The sequence below is a fragment of the Festucalex cinctus genome, chromosome 21 (genome assembly GCF_051991245.1).
Source record: "Festucalex cinctus isolate MCC-2025b chromosome 21, RoL_Fcin_1.0, whole genome shotgun sequence".
Lineage (NCBI taxonomy): Eukaryota > Metazoa > Chordata > Actinopteri > Syngnathiformes > Syngnathidae > Festucalex > Festucalex cinctus.
Genome location: NC_135431.1, coordinates 5,765,186 through 5,792,026, shown reverse-complemented (window position 1 = coordinate 5,792,026; position 26,841 = coordinate 5,765,186). Strand labels below are relative to the sequence as shown.

The window sequence follows — 26,841 nt, the reverse complement described above, 5'->3', positions numbered from 1 at the left end:
TCTCAGGTATGGAGATTATTTTATTGATGTTAGCAAAGTTATTTTCACGAGTTACTTATAACTGCTACATTCATAAATTACTAACTATAAAAACCTTCACACCCATTCACACATTATAAATACAAAACACAAGCAATGAATAAGAAAAAAAAAACCTACCTTTAGTCACTTTAGAAAGAGCAGACATCTTTATCCATTCAAAGTGTACACATAAGTTACATCCATAAACAAGCTGCAATGTTTTTTAGGGGTGTATTCCTTATCAGTGTTCTCACTATCACTTAGACAGCTCCCGTCATTGTCCACAGGGGGAGCCCTGGTCCAAGATCATTTGTATGGGTGGATGTTGCATTCATTTTTATTTCTACAGAAAAAAAAAATGAACAGAAATAGCTTTTTATCACGCAACATGCTAATTCTGTACTGCTTCCTGATGCTAACTGGAACACATGAAGTGCATGGCCGGTGTGTCAATGATTTCCGGGCCGCTACTTCTCCTGAGTCCGCCCCTGGTTCGGTCAAACTACATTTCCCATATTTCTTCGAAACAGAAGCAGGAAGTAGTTCTAGTTCCGGTATGACGCAAAAGTGAATGTGAAAGTACAGTATCTCGAAGGGAATTTAACAGTTATATTCCTTTTTAATTGGTTTAGTGTATGAATCGCTGTGACAAGACTATCATACACATGGCCGATTTTGTTTTATTTTATATTTTTAAATTTAGGGCGGTACGGTGGGTGACTGGTTAGCATGTCCGCCTCCCAGTTCTGAGGACTCGGGACATAAGAAAAAGAACACTTAATATTGGCTTTTATTTTGAAATTTTGGTGACATTTTGTGGTCGGGATTAATTGAAAATTTCGAAATTGGAATGGTTTGAAACGGTCCAAAAAAAATGGGGAAATTAGAAGTAATTAAAAAAAAAATAATAATAATCTTAATTTAGCTTTTTTAATTTGAAATTTTGGGTGAAGAAATTAAATTCAAATAAAATAATACGGTCAATATTCAAAATATTGATATTTATTGTAATAAATAAAACAATAAAATTCCACTGTATCGGCATAAATTATAGTATTTTACTGGCAGCAATAATCCAGTAAAATCCTGTTATCTGTCATCAAAAATACCGTTAACACTGTATATAAATTTACAGTATTGTAAACTGCAGCTTTTGAATAGAGTTTCAGTAGAGAGTGGTTCTGGTTCTGGAACTTGTTCACTGCTACACTTTTTTTTTTTTCTTTTTTTTTATATTATTATTATTATTATTATTGTTATTATTATTATTTTTAAAGTTTTGCAGTGATGTATGACATGCTTCGACTGGAGCTGTCCCCAAATAAAACATTTTTTTTTTTTTTTACATAAATGTACAATTCAACGCAGTAATTTGGCATAGCTTTTGCATAGAATATGATCTCGGACATCTCCCCACCCTCCATTCTTCACGTGGTCCTTATTTTGAGCTACTTCAGGAGCAGTAAGGACGAGAGAAGAAGGGAAAAGGCTATCTTTAGCTATTGCAAGTGCCTCCTCGATCTTCTGTGAGGCCCATTCTGGTCTGCAGTTCTGCTTCTGGTGCAGCCCGCAGTCTCCAGTGTGAAGAACCCGAGAGCCGTGAACCACAAGCACTTTTATAGGCTTGGAAATGCAAGTGCCGGAAAGGTGCTGCAGCGTCCAGTCCCAGTTGTAATCATCATACGTGCAGAAGTCACTGCTGCAGGCCATCATCTTGTAGTACACCTCTCTGGAGATGGCTATGCCGATGTTTGACTTGATCCACTCAGTGGTCGTCGATACCTTGTTAGACAGTGTGGGGAAACCAGTGAAGTCATTATGGTTTCCCAAAGCCAGCATATCACAATCCTGGCAGCTGTTCTTCTTGTACTCAACCACTGGTTGATATAAATGGAAAAAGTCTGGCAAAATGTAGTTGTCCTCCTCCAGAAATATGACAAATCCGCCGTAGCCCTGCATCGCTTGCACTCGCTCCCACACAAAGTGCAACTTCCACCACCAGTGATGTTTGGTTTGAGTGACGGAGGCTTCTCTGTAGTGTCCGTAAGAGTCCGGGTGCTGTGCATTGAGGCATCCTGTTTTGATGGCATCGTCTTTGGATATGTCCCGCGGGCAGTCCCGTGGATCCTGCCCAGGAAACTCAGTGGGATACAGCTGAGTGCTGAAAGGGAAATAAATTTGCAGTACCTTGCAGAAAGTGATGCCTTGCACAATGGCGTCAATTTCTGATGAAAAATAGTCATGGCTGAAGATGAGGAGGAAGCTGTGGACCTCTGCAGCTTTCTCCAGAGACTTGATGAGAAGTTGGAGGTATTCCAGTCTGTTGTGGACCTGCACGACCAGCACCAGCTGGGGCTCCCCTGGAAAGCGCTCAGCGTTCAAAATATGTTGCTTGAAATTAGCTCTGTTGATGGATCGCATCAGGTCTGACAGCGACCCAGAAAAATCCAACTTTACTGTATCAGTTGAGCTTGTGCCTTGATTAGTTTGATCATTTGTGTCATTCTTTCCAGCTGACAGCACCCGCATGGAAACCAAAAGAGTATTAATGACCAAGGTAACACCCAAACACTGAATACATTTTTTAGTCAGCCGAAACCTCATTTTGGGTAGGTCAGAAGATCAACCTTTGGTCGACAGCGGCTCGCAATATCTGGAACGTCTTCTTTATGCGTTATGTGTGTTCATTTAAATAAACACACGTTGCAGATTTCCTTTAATACCTGTGAGGAGAAAAGCAGATGTATTAAAAGGGATTACACCATGGTATTTTAAGCCCTTCCAACATTTAACTATATGCATATAATATTTAAATCTTACCTTTGACACCATGGCAGTATCATTTTTTATGAAATATTAGTTGTTTTCCTGGTTAGTTTTTTTTTTTAACTCGGAAATAAAACACCCGGTTCAGTAAAACCCCGCCTCTCCCCGTTTGATTGCCACGCCCCCGGCGAGCCGACTGCAGTCTGTTTGAGCACTCCTCTGAATGCAAGCTATCAATTTTTCAATAAACATTTGAAACAAAATGGCTCCTTTCCGTAAGAAATTGTGGAGAAGGAGGCGAGGAGAGAGAAGACGAGAAAGGGATGGAGGAGGGGAAAAAAAAAAACCTGAGCTGGTCTTGAACTGGGGACTTGCTGCTTACAGAGCAAGCACACTAACCTCTATAGGCCTACTATTCATTCAGTTGGGTTCAATAGTGCACAAGTTTTACTTGTAGTTAACACAAGTGTCAGCCAAGGGATTTCAAGACAGCCAATTGTCATTACACTTTGGTATTGCAAATATGAAGGATAATTGATTGCTTTGAAGTCATTTGGACAGAATGTTTACTGCTAAAGGCTACTTTTGTCACTATCCCATGGAGATCTCAGAGAAAGTGGGCGTGCGTGTAGTCCGCAGAAGCGTCTTCCTCGTCGTGGTAGCAGTTTATACTTTACTTGTGTTCCAAAACCCAGTGAAAAAAAACAATCAAGGCTTTGATGTTTCCTGCAGCCAGAAAGCTCCAGAGCGCCACGCAAGCAAGACATGATCAAGTAGTGAAAAGCCGACCTGTTTAGGCAAGACTGGTTGGTTTAGTTGGACCGGTTTAGTTGTGTTTAACCTGATCGCACAGTAAAACAGCAACTCGAGCAGATTGGCATTGTATTGACTGAAATGTACTGCACACATTTCGGAACTGGATTTAGTGGGAAATGAATTTAGGAAAAAAAAAAAATAGCAAAGATTTGAGATATAATTGACATATAATGTATTTTCAGACTAATACATTTATGTACCTACTTTTTGTCAATCTTAATATCACCACTTGCAATACAGAGATACAGTAACCACCTTTTGGCAGTTTCTTCCACATTCCAAAAGCATGCGTTTGACAATGTTCAATAGACTGTAAATAATCATGTGGCTATTTACAAAGTCTCGAGTTTCCATTTGTTTATGTTGAGCATTGTCGGTTTATTGAAAACAAAATTTAATGCTGGAATGTTAAGTGTCTCGGTGATTGACTGATGCCCAGTGACTTTGGCTCTATTTTCTGTAGCTTTTCAACTATCGAAATGCAAACAACAGTGATGAACATAAATACTGTACAATTACCGGTAAATACATGAATAATGAGGAACGGTCTATCATGGATACCAGGGTGGAGTGTTCAGGACTTACTTTTCCTTGCGTTGTCTTTGAAGCTGTGCTCTTAAACTCTCAGAGTGAAATACAAGTATAGTTTCTTTATAGGAGCCTAATTATATGTTGCTTTGTATTAATAATTAGGGATTGGATGAACAACTCTGGTGTGTGTATATCGCTTTAAGAAAATAAATAAATAAATCATGTCTTGAAACCGGAAGTGCGTCGGTTGATTGTGCCGCGCCAAATTGTGTTTATAGCTAGCTAGCTAGCTAGATAGATACCTTATTAATCCCCGTAAATTTGTTGGAGATGAAACCGTTCTGCACCTGGACCTGTTGGATTTTTGCTTTGTTTCTAGTCATGAATCGTTTTCACAATCAAGTCTAGAAGATAACACATTTTATCTCTGAATTTTATTCAAGTGCCGACACATTTCCTATAGCTTACATGCTAACCTGGCTTGTTGTTGTTTCTTCCTCAGTTAGAAAAAGTATTACATGGATTAATTAAAGAAAAAATACAACTACTCAGAGGAATAATATGATTCATATTACAAAAAAATAAAAATAAGATAAAATACATACAGGTACAAAAAGGTGGGCAACAGGCGAGCATAGTGCACAGGAAATGCTATGTTGCTTGTACTGCATTACACAGCACCTTATTAATTAATGCACTGACTTGATTAACAGCATTTGTTGTTGTCAATTGACAAAATTTACAGCATTTGTAGTTCACAATATCATACTGTAAACGTGTTGTTAATATGCATGAAATACCCTCATGGAGAAGATTATTACCCCACCCAAATTGAGTGAGCGACCAAAGGTTGGTAGCAATATACTAAACGGCCACAAGAGGGTGCCAGGCTCCATGTGTAGTGATCCCTGAAGAAGTGTCTCCGCTCTAAATTTGCAACAAAAAGCCGTCATTCATACTTGCTCACAATAAAAGGATTATCATGATTTGATTAAGAGCAGTTTGAAGTTATGAGAGGTATCACAAGCAGCCTGAATTAATATAAAATTTATTTATCATGATTCATGAGACAACGATAAAGTGTAAATAATGTTGTCAAACAATTATTAGTGAACAATGACCAAATATTGTGAAAAATTTTAAATTAAATTTACATTTTAAAGCAAATCAACAAAACAAATCATGACATGAATGTTTCAGCAAATGGTTTCATTAAAGTTATCATATAGCAATGTTAGGTCAACATCCTCCCACAGTTGCAATAAACGCGCTAATTTTGGGAGGTACGCCCGCAAGAATGAAACAATAAACTCCCTGAAGTATGTGCTTCCTTTTGTGGGAGAATGATTACACACCTCCTTAATTTCCATCGAAATACGCGTGGTTGGAGAACAGCAGGATGTGTGTGGAAGTGGAAAATCATTTAGCATAATGTGACCTTGTTTCTTGATGTCTCACGCAATATTTAACTCTACAGCCTGATGTGAGAATGAAGACTGATGTGGATAAAGTTAAACAAACAAACAAACAAAAACAATTACATTTATTTTTAAAATGTGCAGTTTCAGCCATCTGTGAAGAGCCTTTTCTCAAGATGAGCAACTAAGGGGTCAAAAAGCAAAGTTACATAAGCGCATTATGCAGGGTCCTTCCACGTGAACCCTGCATGGACCTCAAGCACGTGACATAAGCCAAGTAATCACGCTAACAAAATTAGCATTGCTGAGGCGCATGAGGAGGACATCACACTGTCAACAAAAACATGCGAAGAATTTGCGCTCAGTTTTCGCCGGCGTATCGAACATTTTGTGTTCATAATCCACGTTAACAAAGTATTGTGTAGCATTAGCTCTTAGCCTTGCTGGATGGTTACTAGTTTGATCCCAGAAAAATGCAATGCCTCAAGATAGAGACGTTAACTCATTCACTCCCAGCCATTTTTTTTTTTAAACTGGATTTTGACTTTTGTCAGGCCCATAAATAATGTGTTCCATTTCCATCAAAACATGGAGCCTACCAAAAGAATGATTAAAGTCTCTTCTTTCATCAGGGAAAAAAAAAGTATATTGGTATGTGTTTCCGTTTTGCAGCAATTAGCATTAGAATATAGGCAAGTTTCGTCAGTATTCACATTCCTGGTGAAATCAATGACAAAAAAAAGGTTGTTGCAACATGGCCATGGCTGATCTCTTATACTCTGCTGACACCATGTCAGAAGCTGCATCAAAGCCTTCTGTATGCTCTTGCATAAAAAAAAAAATAAAAAATAAAAATGTCTAAACACGTTTTTGGGAGGGAAGGACAAAATCTTTAAAAACGTTTTTACACGTTTTTGGGATTGAATGAGTTAATAGCTAAAACCCTGGCAACAAAAGTGAACACACCCCGAGGTGAAAATGTCGTGTCGTGTTGGAATACAGTCCTCAACTCATGCTTGCTTCAGCATATTGGCATTCATTCAGCCAATGAACCGTAACTGTCCCAATGCCGCCATCACTCATTGCAGCCCCAGACCATGAAACTCCCACCTTCATGCTTGACTGTAAGCAAAAGACACTTGACTTTGTACTCCTCACCTTGTTGCCGCCACGCTTGAACACCAAATAAATTTGTCTTGGTCTCATCAGACCACAGGGCATGATTTCAGGAATGCATGTCCTTAGTCTGCTTCTCTTAAACTGTTTGCAAGATTTTTTTGTGCATTATCTTTAGAAGAGATTGATGTTTATGACGTATTAAAAAAAAAAAAAAAAAAAAAAAAAAGTATACAAATATTTAAAAACAACAACATTCGTCTTCTCTGATGTTTCCTTACACACTGTTTCTCCATATGTAACCATTCCAACTAAGCCTGGAACGATGCAGTATTTTTATTTTTTTTGAGGTGCCAGTTATTATTATTATTATTATTATTATTATTATTATTAGTAGTAGTAGTAGTAGTAGTAGTAGTATTATTGCTAGAATGCTGAAGCATTCCCACGTTATTGTGATTTTTATTCGCCACAATTTTTTGCCGTGTAATAAATCCTGCACAATATTTCTGATTTACACTGTTCAAATTTCAACTTGCTTCAAAAATTCTCGTCTCCCGACGATATAAAGTATATCGTCTGATTCCACATTACTTACAGTATTCGCACAATTTAGCGTTAAATATCAACTTTTTTCCCCCCATTCATTTTCAAGACAGTGAACTTTTTCTAAGTGTCACTTTCCACGCCCACTTCCATACATATAACTTATCGTTACCAGGCGTTTGATACTGTTTGGTGGCATAGTTGGTGAAGTGCATTGTCCAGTAACCAGGTCATAATTTCATAATTTATCTCTCAATTGCCTTCATAAGCGTTCCACATGTATTCAAAATCTTAGCATTCAGCTTTCAGCATTCCCACGCAATTTCTCCAGAAATTGCACTCAGTCTAGTTATTATTATTATTTAAAATAATTACTAGCATTTAGTCAGGATTCATAGGTAACAATCTTTTTTAAAAACATCTCAAAATGTTAGTGCAAGGTCTCGGTTGAAATATATGTTTGGAAGATTGATGAAAACATAAAAATAAAATAGACGTGTTTTCTCTGAGCCACAGCAGAGCAGCTCAGCCCTGCTCAAATTAACAACAGCTGGTTTAGTTTAACTGTGAGCCAACGTGAGGTGCTGCTTTGAGTTAAGGATAAACTACATAACTATTTCTGACTGTATTCATTAAGGAGGAAATCCATAATACTTCCTTGAGAGTTTATCGAGTGTGGTAACGCCCCCAGGTATTCTTTTTTTTTTATGTTGTTTTTGTTGAGATCATGAAAGTGCTAAAGTTGTGTCAAACGTTCAACTTTCATCTCTGGTCTTGTTCTTCCTGTAGTTTTTTTTGTGTTTGTGAAAGAGGCAGTTAGAAAACTTTGTTCAACGTCAGTAATTTCTGTTTACTCATTGAGAATGGGGGTTGTTTGACACGTAAACGTTTTTCCGTGAGAGGTTTACAAGCACACAAATCTGTTGACGATCGCATCGAGCTTGTTTAGCGAATACGTGATCTTCGTTTGAGGGAGCGAAGAGGTCCAGATTTGGTGCGCAGCTCAACCTTGCGCGGCCACTTGTGCAGTTTGTCAGGGTGTTGACATTCACGTGGCAAGAACTAAGTCAAAGCAGATGAGTGTATGCCGGCCATGTGCAAATGTCCAGAGCGGACGCCTCAGCTTGTCGGCCGTGCTGGGAAATGTGGGCCTGTAAACTTTGGAGTGTAGAGTTTACACCGTACAGTACATGGTGTCCGATTAGATTAGCGCGTACGTGTGTGGCGTGACTAGTGTATGTTTCTTTTTATGGGGCCAAAAATAACATTTACCTCTCTCTCTCACGCCATACCAAAAAAAAAAAAAAAAAAAAAAAAGCTAACTATAAAGAAAAATCCCAGGCTATCATAATCTTTACACATGCATAAAAAAATCTCACTCTTTTAATAAAAAAAAAAAAAAAAAAAAAAAAAAAAAAAAAAAAAAAAACTATAAAGAAAAATTCCAGGCTATCATAATCTTTACACATGCATAAAAAATCTCATTCTTTAAAAAAGAAAAAGAAAAAAAAAGCTAACTATAAAGAAAAATCCCAGGCTATCATAATCTTTACACATGCATAAAAAATATCTCACTCTTTAAAAAAAAAAAAAAAAAAAAAAAAAAAAAAAGTAATATTCACCCAAAACAAAATAACCTTATATACGAAGCGGAAAAGCAAGTTTTTTGTTTTTGTTTTTTTTCCCCCAATGAGACGTTTTTCATCTTCATTGTAAACGAGAGTAATAAATTGCTTGTGAGAGGACGTTATCAGCTAGCAACAAACAGGGGGAGGAGCTTATAGCATGGCTAGCCAATCAGATTTGGGGTTTTGTGATGGCTTCTTTTTTTTTTTCCCCCATTTTTGTGTTTGCTTTCACAGGCACACAACTTTTGTCTGTATTGTGTATTAGAGAACATTTTGGCGACTGTGAGAATTATTGTTTTCAAACATTTTTTGGTGAGCGTGAGAAATTCAAGTTTTGTTGATACTTAGGGGTGTGAATCGCCTCGTAACTGGCGATTCGATCCGTATCACGGTTCAGAGGTCACGATTCGATTTGGTACCGATTAATCCCGATACGAATCTGTAAGTCGATTATTGCCATTTATTTTGTTCATTTTTTTACTCAAATTTAGAAAATACTAAACAGCAAACTTGTACATTGTAAGATTTGTATGAAATTGTATTTATTTATCTGAAACTTCAGGCTTATAAGTTTGAGCCACTGTATTTAACAAACAATATGTTAATTTGTTTCATGTTTGAACAGCACTGAAAAAAAATATGAAGGCATAATGTTCCATTAATATAATATTCTTCCATGCATAACATGTAAATCATAACACTCAGTAAGACATTTTGTTGAATATTTGCATCAAAAATTGATGTTTAAATATCGATTCGGCTGCATATTGAATCGATTTGAGAATTGCGCTCTGTAATATCACGATATATTGCCGAATCAATTTTTTTTAACACCCCGAGTTGATACCACTTTTTTCAGACCGATACGCTTGAATAGTCACCAATTCTGATATCAAGTGTCGATACCATTAGTATTTTTGATGCACAAAATTTCTCCAAAAAACAATGACAGATAATTTTCAAGAAAGACCGATATATATTCTTAAAATTGTTTGAAATGAATGGTAATTTTCTGTTCTTCTAATTTCTAGTTCCTGATCATGAAAATGGCCGATTCTGATATCAGCCTTGAAATAGTTTGCGTTTGTATGTAGATTGATCCTGAGGACACCACATTTCTGTTTTCTTAAAACAAACCAAAAATAAAAAATGCCAAAAAACAATTGTTTTTCCACATTCTTTTTTTCTTTTACCAAAAACATAAAAATGACAACCATGGATGTTCTGTTCTCTCGTTGATTGAATGTTGCCAATAAAAGATCATTTCCATGCCTGTCTGTGTTTGAAAACACTCATAATTTAAAACATTTCTCGACAGAGCCAATAACGTTTTTGTGCAGGTCTTCACTGAATTCTCGCCGGGGAAATCTGCGTGGGAGGTTCATTTCACTCCCTTAGAAATTCCGACGGCAAAAGAAGATTTGGTTTGTAAAGAGTGATTTCTACCCACTTATCGCTAATCTCGATCATGTAACAGGATCGTTATCTCAAACTTCCAGTGGAAATTTTTTAAATCTGCATGGATGCAAAAAGAATACAAGGTGGCTTTGATTAACTTTTCAGACCATGTGACCTTGTTTTGTTCAGTGATATTAGTAACACACCACATTCCTTTGATAGATTTTGGAGTATTCTAACACAATGATTTTCCCCACACAAGTAATCAGACTACAGCTACTTTTTTTTTTTTTTAATATTACGATGATTACTTTATATTTTTGCCTCTACATGTAAGTAACAGCTTGAGAGAGCAGAAACTTCATGAATGCGACATATTGTAAAGCGCTTTGGGCACCATATGGCGATAAATAACCTCTGGTATCGAATATCGTGAAATGCATTGTGGGAGTTATTCAAATTCACATCTGTCGTCACATCGGCGAATCGTGTGTCCGTAAGCAGCAAGAGGAAGGAGAGAGAGATTTGTGTTTTTAATTTGGAAATACATTGCTTTTGCAACATTAATGTGGAAATAGGTCAAGTAAAATCGACTGTTAATTTTAGAAATATTTGAGAAGTATTTTTGTTACGTGAACTCTAGAAAGACTTTTTTTTTTTTTTTTTTTAAATTAACTCTTTTACTGCCACACGTTATCAAAAAGTTATCACTCAGGTCCATCCTTGAAAACATTCTATTTCATCAGATTTCATCATGTTTCATTGTAATTTGGCAGGCCATTGAAGAGATACAATGCTGCCATCTGGTGGCCATATTTAGCGAGTGTTTTTGATTCTACAACCCATTGACCAGGCAGCGCTGCACTTAGATGTTACAACGCCCATTGATTAAAACAAAACAAAACAAAAAACGTCATTTAAGGTTTATGGCGGCATACATCGTGATTTTATTTATCGTGATTATACGTTTTTGGCGGTCAAAGAGTTAAAAACTACATTTAAGTGATGTGAAAAGTAATGATGGAAAAATGAAGCTTCAAGGAGCATTTTTTTTTAAAATATTTACATTTATTTACGCTAGATAGTGCTCTTAGTATAAGGATAAAAAAGCTTAGTTCAATATAAATTGATTACATTTCCACAGCATCTTTCAACCAAGAGTGCCATCTAGAGGAGTCAAAAAAGATCACGTGTTTCCATAACCTCCAATTTAGTAAACTTGCAAAAAAAAAAAAAAAAAAAAAAAAAAAAAAAAAAAGTACAAACATACAAGACAGGAGGAGTTCAAAATTCTGTCATTTCAATCAAGTCAAGCTTCCATGTTTGAAGTGTTTGTCTGCAGTCTAATCACAAGATTTCGTAAGGGACGCTCACATCTGTTTTAACACCGAGAGGACACTTTTTACTGCCATTAACGGACGGACAGCTGTGAGGCAGAGAGTTGTTGAACTGTACCCGAGTTCTCTTCAGGCGCAGAGGAAAGGAATGTTTGGAACAAATGGAGTGTGATTGATGGCGATGGAGCAGGGTCCAGAAAGAACGGCTGGTGGTAAGGGTTTTGGGGGGGGGGGGGGGTTTGTTGCAGACCAACACTTGTGGAAATATGTGCGCAAAAAAGCGGTTGTTGTTGTTTGTTTTTAGTGGCAGTTACCATAGCGTTTGACGCACGCTGCCTTGAGGAATAACTGGTCTTTGTTTGAGTTCCGCTTTTTGAAGATTAGACTGTCATTTCTTAATTGCCTTCTGGGAACAGGGCAGAATTAGAACATTGTGCAGTCGGAATATAATGACGCTTTTTGGGGAAAAAAAACTCAAATGTGGGCCTCATTTTTGGCTCATACATCAAGATCAACTGCTGAATGTTAACGTTGGATGGGCGAGAAAATATTGTAGCGTGAGTGAGCGAGAGAGTTTGTGAGGTCTTCAGCTTGACTCATCATATAAATATTCAAGACCTCGCATTACTCATCTCAAGGGATGACGAGCGGTAGGTGGGCCTGGGTGGTACCTGAAAATCTATATATGTATTTATTTATTTATTCTTTGTTAGTGGGACAATACAAGGGACAATAGTACTGTGAATTCAATCAATTTCCACATCAGCAACACTAGTAGACCTTCTGATCGACTGGATCAGGATTGGCCGATATTTTGCATTTTTATGCAAAATTGTAGGTCGATTGTAATATATTCATTACAGGGGGTCATGATGATCATGACCCAAACATAACCCTTGCATGACCCTAGTCATGACCCAAACATAACTCTTGCATAACAGTAAACAACCCTTGCATGACCCTAGTCATGACCCAAACATAACTCTTGCATAACAGTAAACATAACACTTACATGACCCTAGTCATGACAGTAAGCATATCCCTTGCATGACCCTAGTCATGACAGTAAGCATATCCCTTGCATGACCCTAGTCATGACGATCATGACCCAAACATAACTCTTGCATAACAGTAAACACAACCCTTGCATGACCCTAGTCATGACAGTAAGCATAACCCTTGCATGACCCTAGTCATGACGGTCATGACCCAAACATAACTCTTGCATAACAGTAAACATAACCCTTGCATGAGCCTAGTTATGACAGTAAGCATAACCCTTGCATGACCATAATCATGACAGTCATTACCCTAATCATGATGGTCATGACCCAAACATAACTCTTGCATAACAGTAAACATAACCCTTGCATGACCTTAGTCATGACAGTAAGCATAACCCTTGCATGACCTTAGTCATGACAGTAAGCATAACCCTTGCATGACCCTAGTCATGACGGCCATGACTCAAACATAACTCTTGCATAACAGTAAACATACCCTTGCATGACCCTAGTCATGACACAGGGCAGGGGCGTTTCTATTCTCCAGGGATGCATGCTACAGCAATGTAATTACAAGCGCCCAAACTATTTCCCGTATCACCTAGAAAATACATAATTGCTTGATGGATTGGTTTTAGTATATTATTAATAATGTTGAAGAATGTCATAGTGGCCTTTTCTCTAGGTGGCCCTTGGAGGAAAATGTTTGGACGCCCCTGGTTGATGCTGTTGATATTTGATCTCTGGAATTTGTTGTACAAGATGTTCAAGTTGTGTTTGATATTATTTTATTTCAGTCTTGTAGATGGTGACGAAGGAGAAGATGAAATGTGAAGTGCTAACTATTTTGGGGAAACAAAATGGCTGCCAAACTTAACAGAATCCCAACTCTTCAGAGATGAGTGAGAATTACTGCATGCTTCCGTGGCTGTAATTAAATCTAGATCCCAGTAATAATTCTGTCATTGATAACAAGATAGAGACGATGATGATAATTTGTTTTATTTGCACGTTATATCTAACCGCAGTCTCATGCAACCTTGTAAACACGCGTGTCACAGTGAGCTCAGCTTGGGCTGGAGCTCAAGTTATTCACTGGGCTTGAATTATGCCGCGTTGTCACGGCCAGAAATGTCAACCATGTGTGCTTTGTTATTGTACAAGGCCAGATTCTTTTATGGGATTTTAAAATGTCCCATTTTAGACACGGTATGGCATTGTGGTTTTCCGGATTTGAATCCTGCCAAATGTGGAGATTGTACAATAGTCAATAGTTTTTTTTTGTTTTTTTTTTACTTTATTGTTTGGGCTTGTATTTGCAGTGTCAAAAGAAACAAGTGAAAACAGGCGAAAAATGACATCTATGTGAGTTTCAAAAACAAAAAGCACTTAGTTGCCAACAGACTAAGGATATTATTAATAATGGTACATTTAAGCCAACATATAATTTGTCACTGTTGTATTCTTTTGAATCGTAGTGCCCATTGTTAATATTACCTCATTGCCTGTGCGATGAAATGATCCCCAGTCGGGACAAACGTGATTTTGTTGCCAGGCTGGATGTGTGGACAAAGGCACATATTCCTCTCAAATCATCAGCTAATAAAGACAAAATAAATACATCATGTAGTGTGCTATTTAGCGCAGAATTAGGTGGCACAGCAAGGAAATGACAGTTTTCCCAAGACTGCACATTTGTTGACGAAAGGCATTGAAAATTTATTGTCACATTTTGTTTCAAAGTTGGCACTGTAAATCTGACAAAAGCTCAAGGTTTCTTTGAAGCGTGACGAGCTACACTGCAGTTCCACCCTTTCTATCTGTTTCCGTTTTGCAGCAATTAGCATTAAAATATAGCTACATTTCATCATTAGTCACAAATCTGTTTATTAAAACAGTGGGGAAAAACATGGCCCTGGTTGATCTTATACTCTGCTGCCATCTACTGGCCGTTTTTGCAATAACTACCATTGCTTCAAGCATTCTCTTCAGTTCAGAGGCTGCAGCAAAGCCTTCTGTATGCTCTAGTATAAAAACAAAACAAAACATAAAAACAACGTATAAATACGTCTTTGGGAGCATGATTAATATGTAAAATAGAACGGATTTATACGTTTTTGGGAGCAAGTGAGTTAATGTAAAATTTTCCAAAATAATTTCTAGTTGAATAAATTTTGTCAAAACCTTATTAGTATGTACAAAGTGTGGCACCATTGTTGCAATGCATTCTGGGTAGTGACGTAACATGGTTGCACGATGTATTTAGCAGTCACAGTGATTTATTTATTTATTTATTTATTTATTTTAATTAACGGGTATTATCCGGTAAAATAGCTCTTCTGAGTTACTATCACATCCAAGTTTATGTCCTGTTTACCAGAATAGTTGTACTCCGTGATTGGCGGGTGTACATTAATGTGTCTACCTGAGTGGACGTGTAGTAAGTGGTGAACTATTGCAGGACCCCGATTCCTTCCCAGGTCTAACAGAAACTTTGTTTTTAAAACTGTATTCCTTGCCTGTTGTTCTCTGGAACGTCACATGGGACATTAAAAGTCATCTCGAAGAATTACAGTGGTCTGGTCGACTATGTTTTTATTCGACTCATACCTGTGACAAAGTTGGCATCAAAAGAAAAACAAAGTACTGTAAACCAAGAAGATTCATACGAGTACAACAAGTTCATGTTAACAATATTACCTCTGTTCCTGTAATGGAACAGTGCTTGTTGTTTGTCAGAATCACTGTACAGCATTTAACAGTATCTTACTTTGACAACACATTTGTATGACATTTTATAACAAAATGAGAAGTTGATCAGCACGGTGGAACTGATTGAAGTGTTGAATTCTTTGTGAAAATTGTACAGTACTCCGATCAATTTCTCTGCTTTGCATGAGCTGTAACTTGGAGCGATTCCCCAAACACATGACTTGATGTTCACAAGCAGATTTATCTGTTCCAACAGATTGACATGAATAACAACTGTCGTTGTCAAGACTCTTTAATCTCTCTATATGGTTAGAAAACAGTCAACAGCCAATCGGATGATTCCATGCCAGTATTGGTGCCCACTTGTCTTGCCACAACCAATGAGATCGATTTACTGTCTGTATAAGCTGTCTGAGAAATGGGTGTGGTTACCAGATTATTGTCCACCTGTTCCTGTGTACAGCGTCTCTAGTTTCTGTGCCTCTCGGCGTGAATAAATAGATAAAAACTTATTTGTGTTTGCATTTGGGATCCTACCTCTCAGCACACGACACATCCATGTTAATCGCGGAGGTTGCGTTCCAGGCCACCCCTGCAATACAAGAAATCCACAACGTAGTATTAGTTACATGTACAGTAGTTTGATGTTTCATGCATACACTTGAGTGACATGTACATTAACGTATGAGAATGTGCTGCTGGGCGAGACATGCAGTTGAGAAACTGCACTGTACAAGTGAGAAAAAAATAAAATAAAAAATCCACTGGAGCCGCTATGTCCAAATGATACCTGACATAAAACAGAAAACAGGAAGTGCACTGTTACTTTTGCGACATCCTTTCATTTTCTATTCGTATTGACCTGAGGGGGGGCCAACATTAATTTTAGTTCCACGGGGCTCCAAATCCCTTGAGATGGCCCGACTTAAGTAGCTCTGCTTTCTGGGAACACTTAAATTTGTATTTTTAGAGCGGGGAGGGGTTGGATGGGGAATCAGTTTTTGTTTTTCTCAGCCAAAAGGCACTCACTGAGTTAGGTCATTTTTTGTGCCTACAGTATATATGTAGAATTAAAAACAATGAAGGCTTAATTATGAATTTAAAAAAAAAAAAAAAAAAAAAAAAAAAAAAAAAAAAAAAAAAGTATTATTGGTCTGCCTTTGTTTTCCTAAGTGTCATTATGAAGCACTTATTTCCAGCATTTCATGCTGCTGAGAACAGTAAGAGCAGGTCCTGGTTGACCTACGTGTTCCTGTATGCCGAACAAAAAGTTGCGTAAAGAACCCAAGAGAATGTGCGTGAGCACATGTGTGACAATCAAGGCACGTTTCCATGGCTGCCTGTTATGGAAAAAGCCAAACCCGGAAACGTGAAACAATCAGACGATTGAGTTTGAGACCGGTATTTACAACCAGCTTACAAAAGGGCCGAGAGGTTTGTTCTTTCTGGGGGTCAATGGAAGTTGTAATATTCCTGTCAGCAAGCCAAGACTTTTTTTTTTTTTTTCCTCGAGGGATGAACTTTGTTTACCAAAGAAGGAGGAAGAACAGAAAAGGGTTGTTCCCGTCCATGCATCCATCTGTCAGTTAGCCGTAGATCTGCGGGTGGGACTGGAAAATCAAAACCTTACCGGTACCGTTTTCGGGGATTTGCGAGGCGTGCAAGGGAAGCTGATTTTATGGTACAGCTAACACAATAAAATGGGTGTCTTTTGAAATAAATCTGCCAATGACAATTTAAAAAAAAAAAAAAAAAAACGGGTTTAAGGTGATACGTAGTACAATGTCTCACATTCACCCATTCACTCACCCCATGATCAACTGCTGCCACACAGGGCACTTCCAGGTCCACTGGGAGCAAATCTGGTTTCAGCGTCTTGCTCAAGGACACTTCGACATGGTGACCACTAGGTGAGGATCGAACACACAACCTCACAGAACAAAGATGACTACTCTACCACTGAGCCATGCCAGCCCAAGGGATGTTAGGAAAAGAAAGTGTACCATTTTTTTTTTTTTTTTTTTTTTTTTTTTTTATCTGGAGCATCTTTTCCACTATCAAGTAAATGATTTTGGATACACGTTATATAAACACAGCACAAAAAGTTGCTCTTCCTCTGTATGACTGATATTCAGATTGCTTCCTAATTGGCGACCATTCTTTTCCACTTTCCAATCATGCAATCCAGTCTGGGTCACCTTAGTCACGTTTCTTAACTCATTCACTCCCAGGGCATTTTCGCTGTTTTACTGGATTTGGACTGATTTTGCAAGGCCCATATAATATTGTGTCCTATTGCTAGAAAAACATGGAACCTACCAAAAGAAAGATGAGTCTCTTCTTTCATCAGGAAAATTTTTTATTTCTATCTGTTTCCATTTTGCATCAATTAGCATTAGAATATGGCTAAGTTTCATAATTATTCACAAATCTGTTTAAAATAGTGGGGAAAAGAGCTTTTTGGTCTCTTATACTCTGCTGCCATCTGCTGGACGTTTTTGTAATAACTACTATTGCTCAACCATTCTCTTCAGTTGAGAGGTTGCATCAAAGCCAAAACGTATAAATGCATCTTTGGGCGCATGGTAATATTTCAAATAGAACGTATTTATACGTTTTTGGGAGTAAATGAGTTAAAACAGCGTCTATAAAGTTAATAACTTTTTTTTTAAGTCAGTGATGTGTTTTTCTTGTTCAGACAGTGTTCATTACCTGCTTACTTTCTGACCCAAAACACAATGGTAGGAAATGGAGTGAACGGTGGCATGAGCCAATAAATCCACACTGTTATTCCTCATGTCTGCATGCCTTCTCGCTGTTTACCAACGATGAATCAAAACAGACAATAAACACTATCATCTCTTTCTTATTTCCTGTCGAGGGAGACTTGAGAGCGGAAAACATAATCCCTTGACTAGCACAGCCAAAACACACACGCTGAATAAACTGGTTTTATGGCAGACAAGGACACTTCAATCCAGAAGATTCCTGCAATTAATTGAGGCATGAAGAGAGAATCTGTAAAATTCCAGCAGAGGATGTTCAGGGTTAGCTTTTGTGTGTCAAATCACATGGCAGCACAACATTAACCAAACACTCTTCTTTAATTCTAATTATTAAACACGCGCATTTATTTAGTTGCTTTGATTCTTTCAAGCACAAATTATAACCTACATCAGAATTTTTTTCTCAATTGTTTGTATTATGCTTTAGGCATGGAGAAAAAAAAATCACCATTTTTTTTAAAAACATTTTCTAAGGAGTTGGTGACATGTCCACCCTAGTGGACAATGTGCATTTGAGCAACTGATGGGAAAAAAAAAAAAAAAAAAAAGTAAACACTGTAAAAAAAAAAAAAACGTCCATTTGATTTTTAACATTGTGTTCACATCTTTCAAAACATATAGCAAAATCTATCCAAAGAAAAATTAACTTTTTATGAAGTACAGATAGTAATTTTATTATTTTCTTGACAAACGTTAACCACTGGATTGCAGTGTATGTCAAGACTACACTAGTGTCCACTGGAGTGGCTAATGGCCAACTGTGGCAAAAAGATTCATTGACAATTGATTTGGATTGATATTGATTCCGTCAGTCAGTGAGCGAGTGTACAAACCAAAATGTTTCCATCAAAACAAGAGCAGTTCTAAAGCAAAAAAAAAAAAAAAAAATTGGATTTGTCCAAAACATCAATCCACAAGGGTGTTTTGGTTTTGCAACTCTGGACAGGATTTATCTGTTTTCTCCTCAACCTTTGCCAAGCCCTGGCGTACTTGGCGCGAGGATATTTAGTTTCGCCATCTGAGACCCTCAGATAAATATTCACAGCGTAAATTGTGTCCTGTTGTGAGGCGCAGGGGCGAGAAAAAGGTACCTATGCAGCACTCAATGGCAGGAAGTGGCCCCTCAGGACTCTTAAGTGATATCACAAAGGCGTCAGGTTAAACAAGCAGAGCATAGAACAGTGTAGTCTTAATTATGTCAACATTCTCATCCCATGAGCAGTCAGCCGTCTACGTCAATCGAAGAAGAATATTTCAACTTAAAAATGTCATATTTTCAAAACAATAGATAAATTGCACACTTTTCTTGCTTACGGGGTAGAAAAGCTCAACAACGGTTGCGCCAGGTGTCGCATCGGCGCTTGTGACGCATATTTTGATTTGTTTTATTTTGTTACAAAAACTCTGAAAAGCAAAGTAATTAAAAATTAAATATTAATTTATTCTTCCACACTGTAAAAAAAAAAAAAAAATGTTTTTATGGGGAAAAAAATGGCACCTGTGGTTGCCAGAGAAATTCTGCAAAATTTCCATGAAATTGCCATAAACAAAATGTACCAAAGAACCGACTGATCAAGGTTATTTTAGTTCTAAACGAACTAAAACTCAAAAAACAATTCCGTGAACAAAATAAAATAAAAACTAAAATGTTTTATAAAAAAACAAAAAACAAAAACTAACTAAAAACTAACTATGATAGCAAAATGTCATTTGTTTTAGTCTTTGGTAATTCATTTAATGCTTGAGCCTTTGGGGATGATTTTTAATGTGATTTTAAGTAGATTTATTTTGATCTTAACCGGAATAAGGATGTTTGAAAGTGTGTCGTCTGGCAGCAGCCAATAGAAAAACACCTTCAGATGACATCACTCCCATGGTGATTTTTGAATATTGTGCACGAGCTATACACATTTTATTAAAAAAAATAAATGAATTGGAAAAAAAACTAAAACTAATAATGAAACTAAACTAAAACAAAGCATTTATTAAATAACCTAAACTAATTTAAAAAAAAAACACCCATAAAAATTAATTAAAACTAACTAAATTTAAAAAACAAAACTCAAAATGAAATCAAAACTAAAATGAAAAATTCCAAAATTATAACTTGACAAAAGGTGTTATGCTAACAATAACTTGTAATTTTTACTATACCCTGCTGTTTTTGTTTTACAGTATCTGTGTTAAATTACAGTAATTTGTGAACCCCCCAAAATGTGATCTTTTTTTATTATTATTATTATTGTCAAATCAACAATTGTGTTCGGTTCAGAGTTTTGCAACATATGTAAATTACACAATGCTTCATTGATTTTCTATTTATTTTTTTTATCGTGATTTTACAGAAATTCACTGTTAATTCTAGACATTTTTATTTTTTATTTTTTTTTTACAGTGCAAGATCATGGAGAGCCACAGCAAGATGAATGAAAGATCCACACGTGGCCCGGGAGCCGCAGGTTGCAGACCCCTGGCCCTAAACTCATCACCGGTTTAGCTGTGAATGGGCAGTCGAAGCACCACCCATGGCCACGCACAAACTATGCGTCATGCCTATTTTCAACAGGTTCCTCTGCGCGTGCGCGCTCATGTGAACGCTTTGATCCGCAGTCAGGACACGGACAACGCCTTCCATTTCCTCTCCCGAAACATCTCCGACACATTTTGCAATCTATGGCCGCGTCTCCGCGCTTTGGGAGTTGCCATAGAAATTGATGACGGTGGAGCTGCGAGTTGAAGGTTAAGGAAACATCGCGTCAGACATGCACACTTTTGTTTTTGTTGGAGAGAGCCTCCAGAACTAACCTCAACCCTGTAACCTGTGAATGTTCAAGTAATAACAGGACAATAATAAGACTGGCGGTGGTCATTTTAAAAGTATTTTATATCTCATTAACTCATTCAGTGCCATTGACGGCTATACACGTCAAAGATCCATTTTACTGGGCTGGCAGTGAGTGAGTTAACATTATTAGCATTTTTTTAACATGTGAAAATTATTATTTTTTGTCTCTCTCAAAAAAGTAAGACCCATTCTGGGTGAGGTCCTGGTTACCATTAACTCCCACGTTATCAAGAAATTAACTTGGCTTGATAAATCGAGCTCCATTTGAAATATTTCCACTTTCAGGTCATTTATATTAAGCTCATTCTTTTAGGAGCAAAAACAAACACATTGTTAATGAATCGGGCACATTTTTGCTATCATACCTTAGTTTATTATCACTTCCTAGACCTCTAACTCATTCACTGCCATTGACGGAAAAATATGTCAAATGATGCATTTTTTTTCTGGGCTGGCAGTGAATGTGTTAACAAGTCGAGTTCTGTCCAAGTGACATTCAAAATTCGATACAAAAGTACTGTTATGTCAAAGCCAAAAAGTAACTAGAGCTGCAGTGTTAGTACCGATTAGCGTTAGCTAAGCACGTTATCAGTGTTAGTTTCTGATCACGGGCAAATGACTAACTATGATGTTTAGTGGAGTCAACATAACATAATAGTCAAGTGAAAGAATGTGTCAATTGCCATTCTATGTCTTTTTCTGCTCACCCTTCAGAGAACAAGTAGCCTTGTCGCAACATGCTAGCATCTAGCAATTCGCTAGCTCCCTCCATGCATTGTCATTCTTCAGAACAGTTTCCATTTTTGGTGCGTTTTGAAGAATGTCAGAGAAGTTGTGCTAAAAAGGGAAAGAAAAAAAAACTGCTTTGATCAGAATAATTGAGAGATTTTTTTTTTTATGAACTGCCACAGATTTTCATACTTTTTAACGAGTAGGCTAACTGAATACATGCTTGGAGCTACAGCTATGAAACAAACCTGCTTGAATAAAAATTACCATAACATGTAAAACAAACTGTATAATGGCTATTTAAGTCTCAAAATGCAATTTCAACATTTTCTGCTGAAACCAGACACTTGTCATCCATTTTTTTTTTTTTTTCTATCTAAGTTGACTTCAGGCCACTCAATCATATTGGCAACATTTCAGAAAGGCTAACTCACATTCAAATTGTCCCTTAATGGGAATCGAACCTGCGTCTCTCGCACAGAACAAGTGAAACAGCCTGTTGCCATATAAACAGCCAACACAAAACTTAACCAAAAAGGACACGTGAATCACTGTAAAAACACGTTCAAGCGACCATTTTTGGTGTGGGCGAACCGATCTCCAGACACGCCCGGAACTGGATTAACGCAGCGCGGGCATTACGGATAGACATCAGCCCAAATATTTACCGAGACCGAGCGGCCCGGGTTTTGTGTCGCCAGGCTGGGTTCCAGCCGAGATTAGCCCCAGGAGCCACCGGGCCACCTAGCAACCCTCTCTATCTAGCGCTAACTATTTCAATAAAAACATTCAAGTGGTTATTTTGTTTGCAGCGAGTGAACAAAGAAATCTCTTCCCCTGCACGGCTGGCTCACATCCCCTCCACCCTATTGCATCCCACCACACCTCCTTTTTATGAGGGAGGTATTGAAATAGAATTTGAGCCCATGTGTCATACATGGACGGAATCACCCGCACGTTCAATTTCATTAAGAGAATTATTTCCGTATGAGACTCATTATTTGTCACAAAGGGGGAGGTTAAAATAAACGTCGCTCACGTTCTTAACGCTCCCAACTGAGCACACTGCTTTACATAATTTGGTTCTCATCACATTGTCTTTCTTTTACCTTTAACTGGAGGAAGTGAGTCCATTCTAGTGGTGTTATTTCCTCTTCCAGGTTCGGTCACTTGAGAAAATTTATTTAGGAGATGCTCTTGAGATGGAAGGAGACACCGAAAAGGTGAACAATGATGACAGATTTAGAACGACAATGCAAAAAATTAGTAGCTACTTCCGTGGCTGTTATTGTTACCTCAGGATGTGAGTCTGTGATCCTTACCGTAAATTCAGTATTTAATCATATTCTTGAAGCAGTTTATCCGTCCAGCCTGTTTTCCATGTCGCCCCCCCCCCAGCCAGCACAGGTGATTCTTCTCGTCAGCTAATCAGCAAGAGCCGGAGAAGCCTGATAACGATTCGCACCTGTTGTGACTCATAACGTGAAATGTAGAAGGAATCGGCACATAACAGGTGCTCGCCAAATTTGGCGGGCAGAAAATGTTGATAAAAAGGCTTAATTAAGTGATTAATCATGTTTTAAAAAATGTCATTGTTTGACAGATAAAAAAAAAAAAAAAAAAGATATGTCTGTGAGCAAAAGTTTACATTTACATTTGTAAAGAACATAACCAGTTATTTCTACAACTCTGATATATATATTTTTTTTTCATGGCGGAATTGTAATGGATGCTTTTTTGTCACCCCAAAAAAATAAATAAATAAATAATAAATAAATAAATATATATATATAAATTTCGTTCTTTTATGACTTTATTAGTGGTTAACAGAAAAAGTGAGAAAATCTGCTGGGTCAAAAATAGACATACAGCAATGCTCATTATTTGGTTGCATGTCATTGGCTCATTTGCTCCCAAAAAACATATAAATACGTTTTATTATAAATGTTTTAAGTTTCCCAAAGACGTATTTATACGTTTTTCATGGTTTTTTTTTTGGTTTTGTTTTTTTTAAGCTAGAGCATACATAAGGCTTGAACGGTTGAAGCAATGGTAGTTATTAAACAAACGGCCAGCAGGTGGCAGCAGAGTAAAGGAGATCAACCAGGACCATGTTGAAAAAAATCTCAATTAGTCTAAAAAATTCTAAATAGATTTGTGAATAATGATGAAACTTAGCTTTATTCTAATGCTAATTGATGCGAAACGGAAACAGATAGAAATACACTTTTTTTTCCTCATGAAAGAAGAGACTTTAATCTTTCTTTTGGTAGGTTCCATGTTTTGATAGCAATAGAACACAATATTCTTTGAGGCTCACAAAATTTAAAAAAGACAAATACATTTAAAGAACGACCTATGCCCCAATATAGCATTTTTCTTTAAAATTCACATTTTCTATTACTCTCATTTCTAATTTCTAGTTCCAGATAAAAAAATTTTTTTTTAAAAATGGACCACAAGCTGCCGTCACAGCTATCCATACCATGAAATAAGGCCGGGTATCACCTGATACCATTAGCTGGTATCGGTACTCACCCATGAGCCATCCCAGATTTATATACTACATTTTTTTTTTTTTTTTTTTTTTTTTTTTACTTTTACTTAGTGTAAGTACAGGACTTCAATCAGTGGGTTGCACTTACATGATACTGTATTTATTTATTTAACCAAAGTATATGTGACTTGTGGGCAAATAGGAGATGTGACAAGATAAGTCATGTCCTCTCATGAGAACATTATTGTCACTCATGGGGAAAGTATGTGGGTGCGTGCGCGTGCGCTTGTGTGTGTGTGTGTTAATGAGCGAGTATGTTTGTGATAAGGCTTAAAGAGCTGCGGGGGAAGGGTTGAGCAAGCGGACCCACCAGAACTGAACTTCCTTCCTGTGCTGCTCGAACTCGAGAGCGACATGCTTTTATAAATGGACGCTAAAAATGTGGAGCTACCAGTCTCCTCGGCAGCTTTGCGTCGTCGGGCGCAGCCACTTTTCGTCCTTTTCGCCATCTCCATAATCTTCTCTTTCAAGCATCGACATCATGATCGCTTTGCTGATGCGTGCGCTTCTCCTATGCGGGCTGCAGGAAACTGCGCTTTCCCTACGCGGACGTTGCACCCGGAATTGGTGTTACGCGCTTTTTGAGGGATCAAAAGACTTCCAGGGAGCGCAGAAAAGCTGCCGAGATTCCGGTGGAGATTTGTTGGTCGAAGTGGAAGAGGCCAGACGCTTACTAGCCGGTATCAGCGGGAGTTTTTGGTTCGGCTCCCAAGACTGCATTTCTGGCACCCATTTGAGGGGAGGCAACCTGACGTTCCAGGTGACACCGTGCGGGGACCAACTCGATGGGTACATTTGTCAGTACGCCAGCGGGGACCCTTGCACGGCCATCTCCGTAGTGGGAGACGCCCAGGTGAGATACACAGCACCGATGGGCTTTGAGGTAACCGCCACTTCGCTTTACTTCCCTTATGGGACGCTCGCGCTAACCGGGAAGACGGACGCCTCGCATCCGGATACGAAGCATTTGTGTTTCGAGCATCATTGGCTGCGAGCTCCGTGGAACTGCGAGGCGATGGATGGCGGCTGCGAGCACAAATGCAACGCCACATCCGGCTGGTGCGCGTGCCCCCCGGAGAGAGAACACCTCCACGCCAACCTCTTCTCCTGCAGCGACGACCCGTGCGCGAGTTGCTCGCACATGTGCGACAACGCCACTCGAACGTGCGAGTGCCACGCGGGCTACGCGCTGGCCCCGGACGGGAAAAGCTGCGCGGACGTGGACGAGTGCGAGCAGCCGGATGTTTGCGCGGGAGCGGGCGAGGAATGCGCGAACGCGCGCGGCGAGTACGAGTGCAGGTGCAAGGACGGTTTCGTGGAGGAGGGCGGCGAGTGCGTGGATGTGAGCGTCTGCGACAAATGCGAGCACATGAAGTGCGTGAAAGGCGACGGCGTGTACGCGTGCGCGTGCCGCGACGGGTTCAGGGTGTCCCAGCGTGACCGTACCAAGTGCGAGATGTACTGCGACCAGCAGGACTGCCCGGCGAACTGCATCCTGAATCCCGACGTGGAGGACAAGGACATGCATCAGTGTTTCTGCCCTGACGGCTACATCCAAGACGTCCGCAACAACACGCCCTACTGCACCGACATCAACGAGTGTGAGCTTCTGATGCAGTGCGAGCACACGTGCGAAAACCGGTTTGGGAGTTACGTGTGTTCTTGCAACGAGGGCTACGACCTGTTTGACGGGTACATGTGCGTGCACCCGGAGGACGACGACGACGACTGGACCCCGCTGTTCCCCACGCCGGCCCGGCCGCGTCCAGCCGCCGTGCCGTCGTACGTCAAAGCAGGCAGCGTGCTCGGCCTCACCGTCTTCCTGCTGCTTTGCCTGGTGCTCCTCTTCTTGCTGGTCAGGTACTTGACCAAACGCTGCGGTAGTCTCGATATCGCCTCCATCAAAGGGCCCGATATGGATATTTTCTACCTGCAGCAGGTCACGACAGAGACGTACAAGCGGTTATCGTTTGACAGACAGTCCAAATGCGACTCGCAAAGACTTTAAGCGCAATACTGTTGAACTTAACTCATTTACTCCCAATAATGTATAAATACGTTTTTTTAATGTTCTAAGTGTCCCAAAGACGTATTTATACGTTTTTTAATTTTTTTTTATGCTAGAGCATACAGAAGCCTCTCAAATGCAAAGAACGGTTGCAGAAATGGTAGTTATTACACAAACGGCCAGAAGGTGGCAGCAGAGCAAAGGAGATCAACCAGGGCCATGTAGAAAAAAAAATTACTTACAATTTTGAATAGATTTGTGAAAACTGATGAAACTTAGCTCTCTTCTAATGCTAATTGCTGCAAAACAGAAACATATAGAAACATTCTTTTTTTTTTCCTGATGAAAGAAGAGACTTTAATCTTTCTTTTGATAGGTTCCATGCTTTTATAGCAATAGAACACAATATTCTGTGGGCCTTGCAAAATCAGTCAAAATCCAGTAAAACAGCCGGGAGCGAACGGGACTGCTTCTGTGAAAATGGCGGCGAGTGAATGAGTTAAAGGGATACGTCACTTATTTAGCCATTTTTGGCAGTCAAACAATATTTTGCCGATAATACATTTGATATTTTTATTATTTTTCATGTACAATTAGTACCTTTAAAAACACATTTTGCAACT

The 26,841-nt window shown here is 38.6% G+C and overlaps 2 protein-coding genes across 4 annotated transcripts; one reads left to right on the top strand and one right to left on the bottom strand.

The window, feature by feature from the left end:
* Window positions 1-228: 228 nt before the first annotated feature.
* On the bottom strand, window positions 229-22,844 carry LOC144010309 (alpha-1,6-mannosyl-glycoprotein 2-beta-N-acetylglucosaminyltransferase-like). 3 transcript variants are annotated; one of them, XM_077510576.1, is made up of 4 exons: window positions 22,763-22,844; window positions 15,831-15,885; window positions 2,621-2,744; window positions 229-2,534 (listed from the first exon to the last, which is right to left on the bottom strand). In XM_077510576.1, the coding sequence occupies exon 4, from the start codon at window positions 2,440-2,442 to the stop codon at window positions 1,381-1,383; it is 1,062 nt and encodes a 353-aa protein (XP_077366702.1). In that variant the 5' UTR covers window positions 2,443-2,534; window positions 2,621-2,744; window positions 15,831-15,885; window positions 22,763-22,844; the 3' UTR covers window positions 229-1,380. The 3 variants fall into 3 exon arrangements, with proteins under 3 accessions (XP_077366702.1, XP_077366701.1, XP_077366700.1); XM_077510575.1 differs by adding an exon at window positions 14,079-14,180 and having other exon boundaries at window positions 229-2,744; window positions 22,763-22,843; XM_077510574.1 differs by having other exon boundaries at window positions 229-2,744.
* Window positions 22,845-24,365: 1,521 nt separating this feature from the next.
* Window positions 24,366-26,445, top strand: LOC144010239 (thrombomodulin-like). Its single transcript, XM_077510459.1, has one exon. It carries the CDS (start codon window positions 24,692-24,694, stop codon window positions 26,216-26,218), a length of 1,527 nt encoding a protein of 508 aa, XP_077366585.1. The 5' UTR covers window positions 24,366-24,691; the 3' UTR covers window positions 26,219-26,445.
* The last annotated feature ends 396 nt before the right edge of the window (window positions 26,446-26,841 follow it).

Bases quoted from the DNA above. Each gene is read 5' to 3' on its own strand.
- LOC144010309 (XM_077510574.1), bottom strand. From the start codon at position 2,625: ATGAGGTTTCGGCTGACTAAAAAATGTATTCAGTGTTTGGGTGTTACC.
- LOC144010239 (XM_077510459.1), top strand. From the start codon at position 24,692: ATGATCGCTTTGCTGATGCGTGCGCTTCTCCTATGCGGGCTGCAGGAA.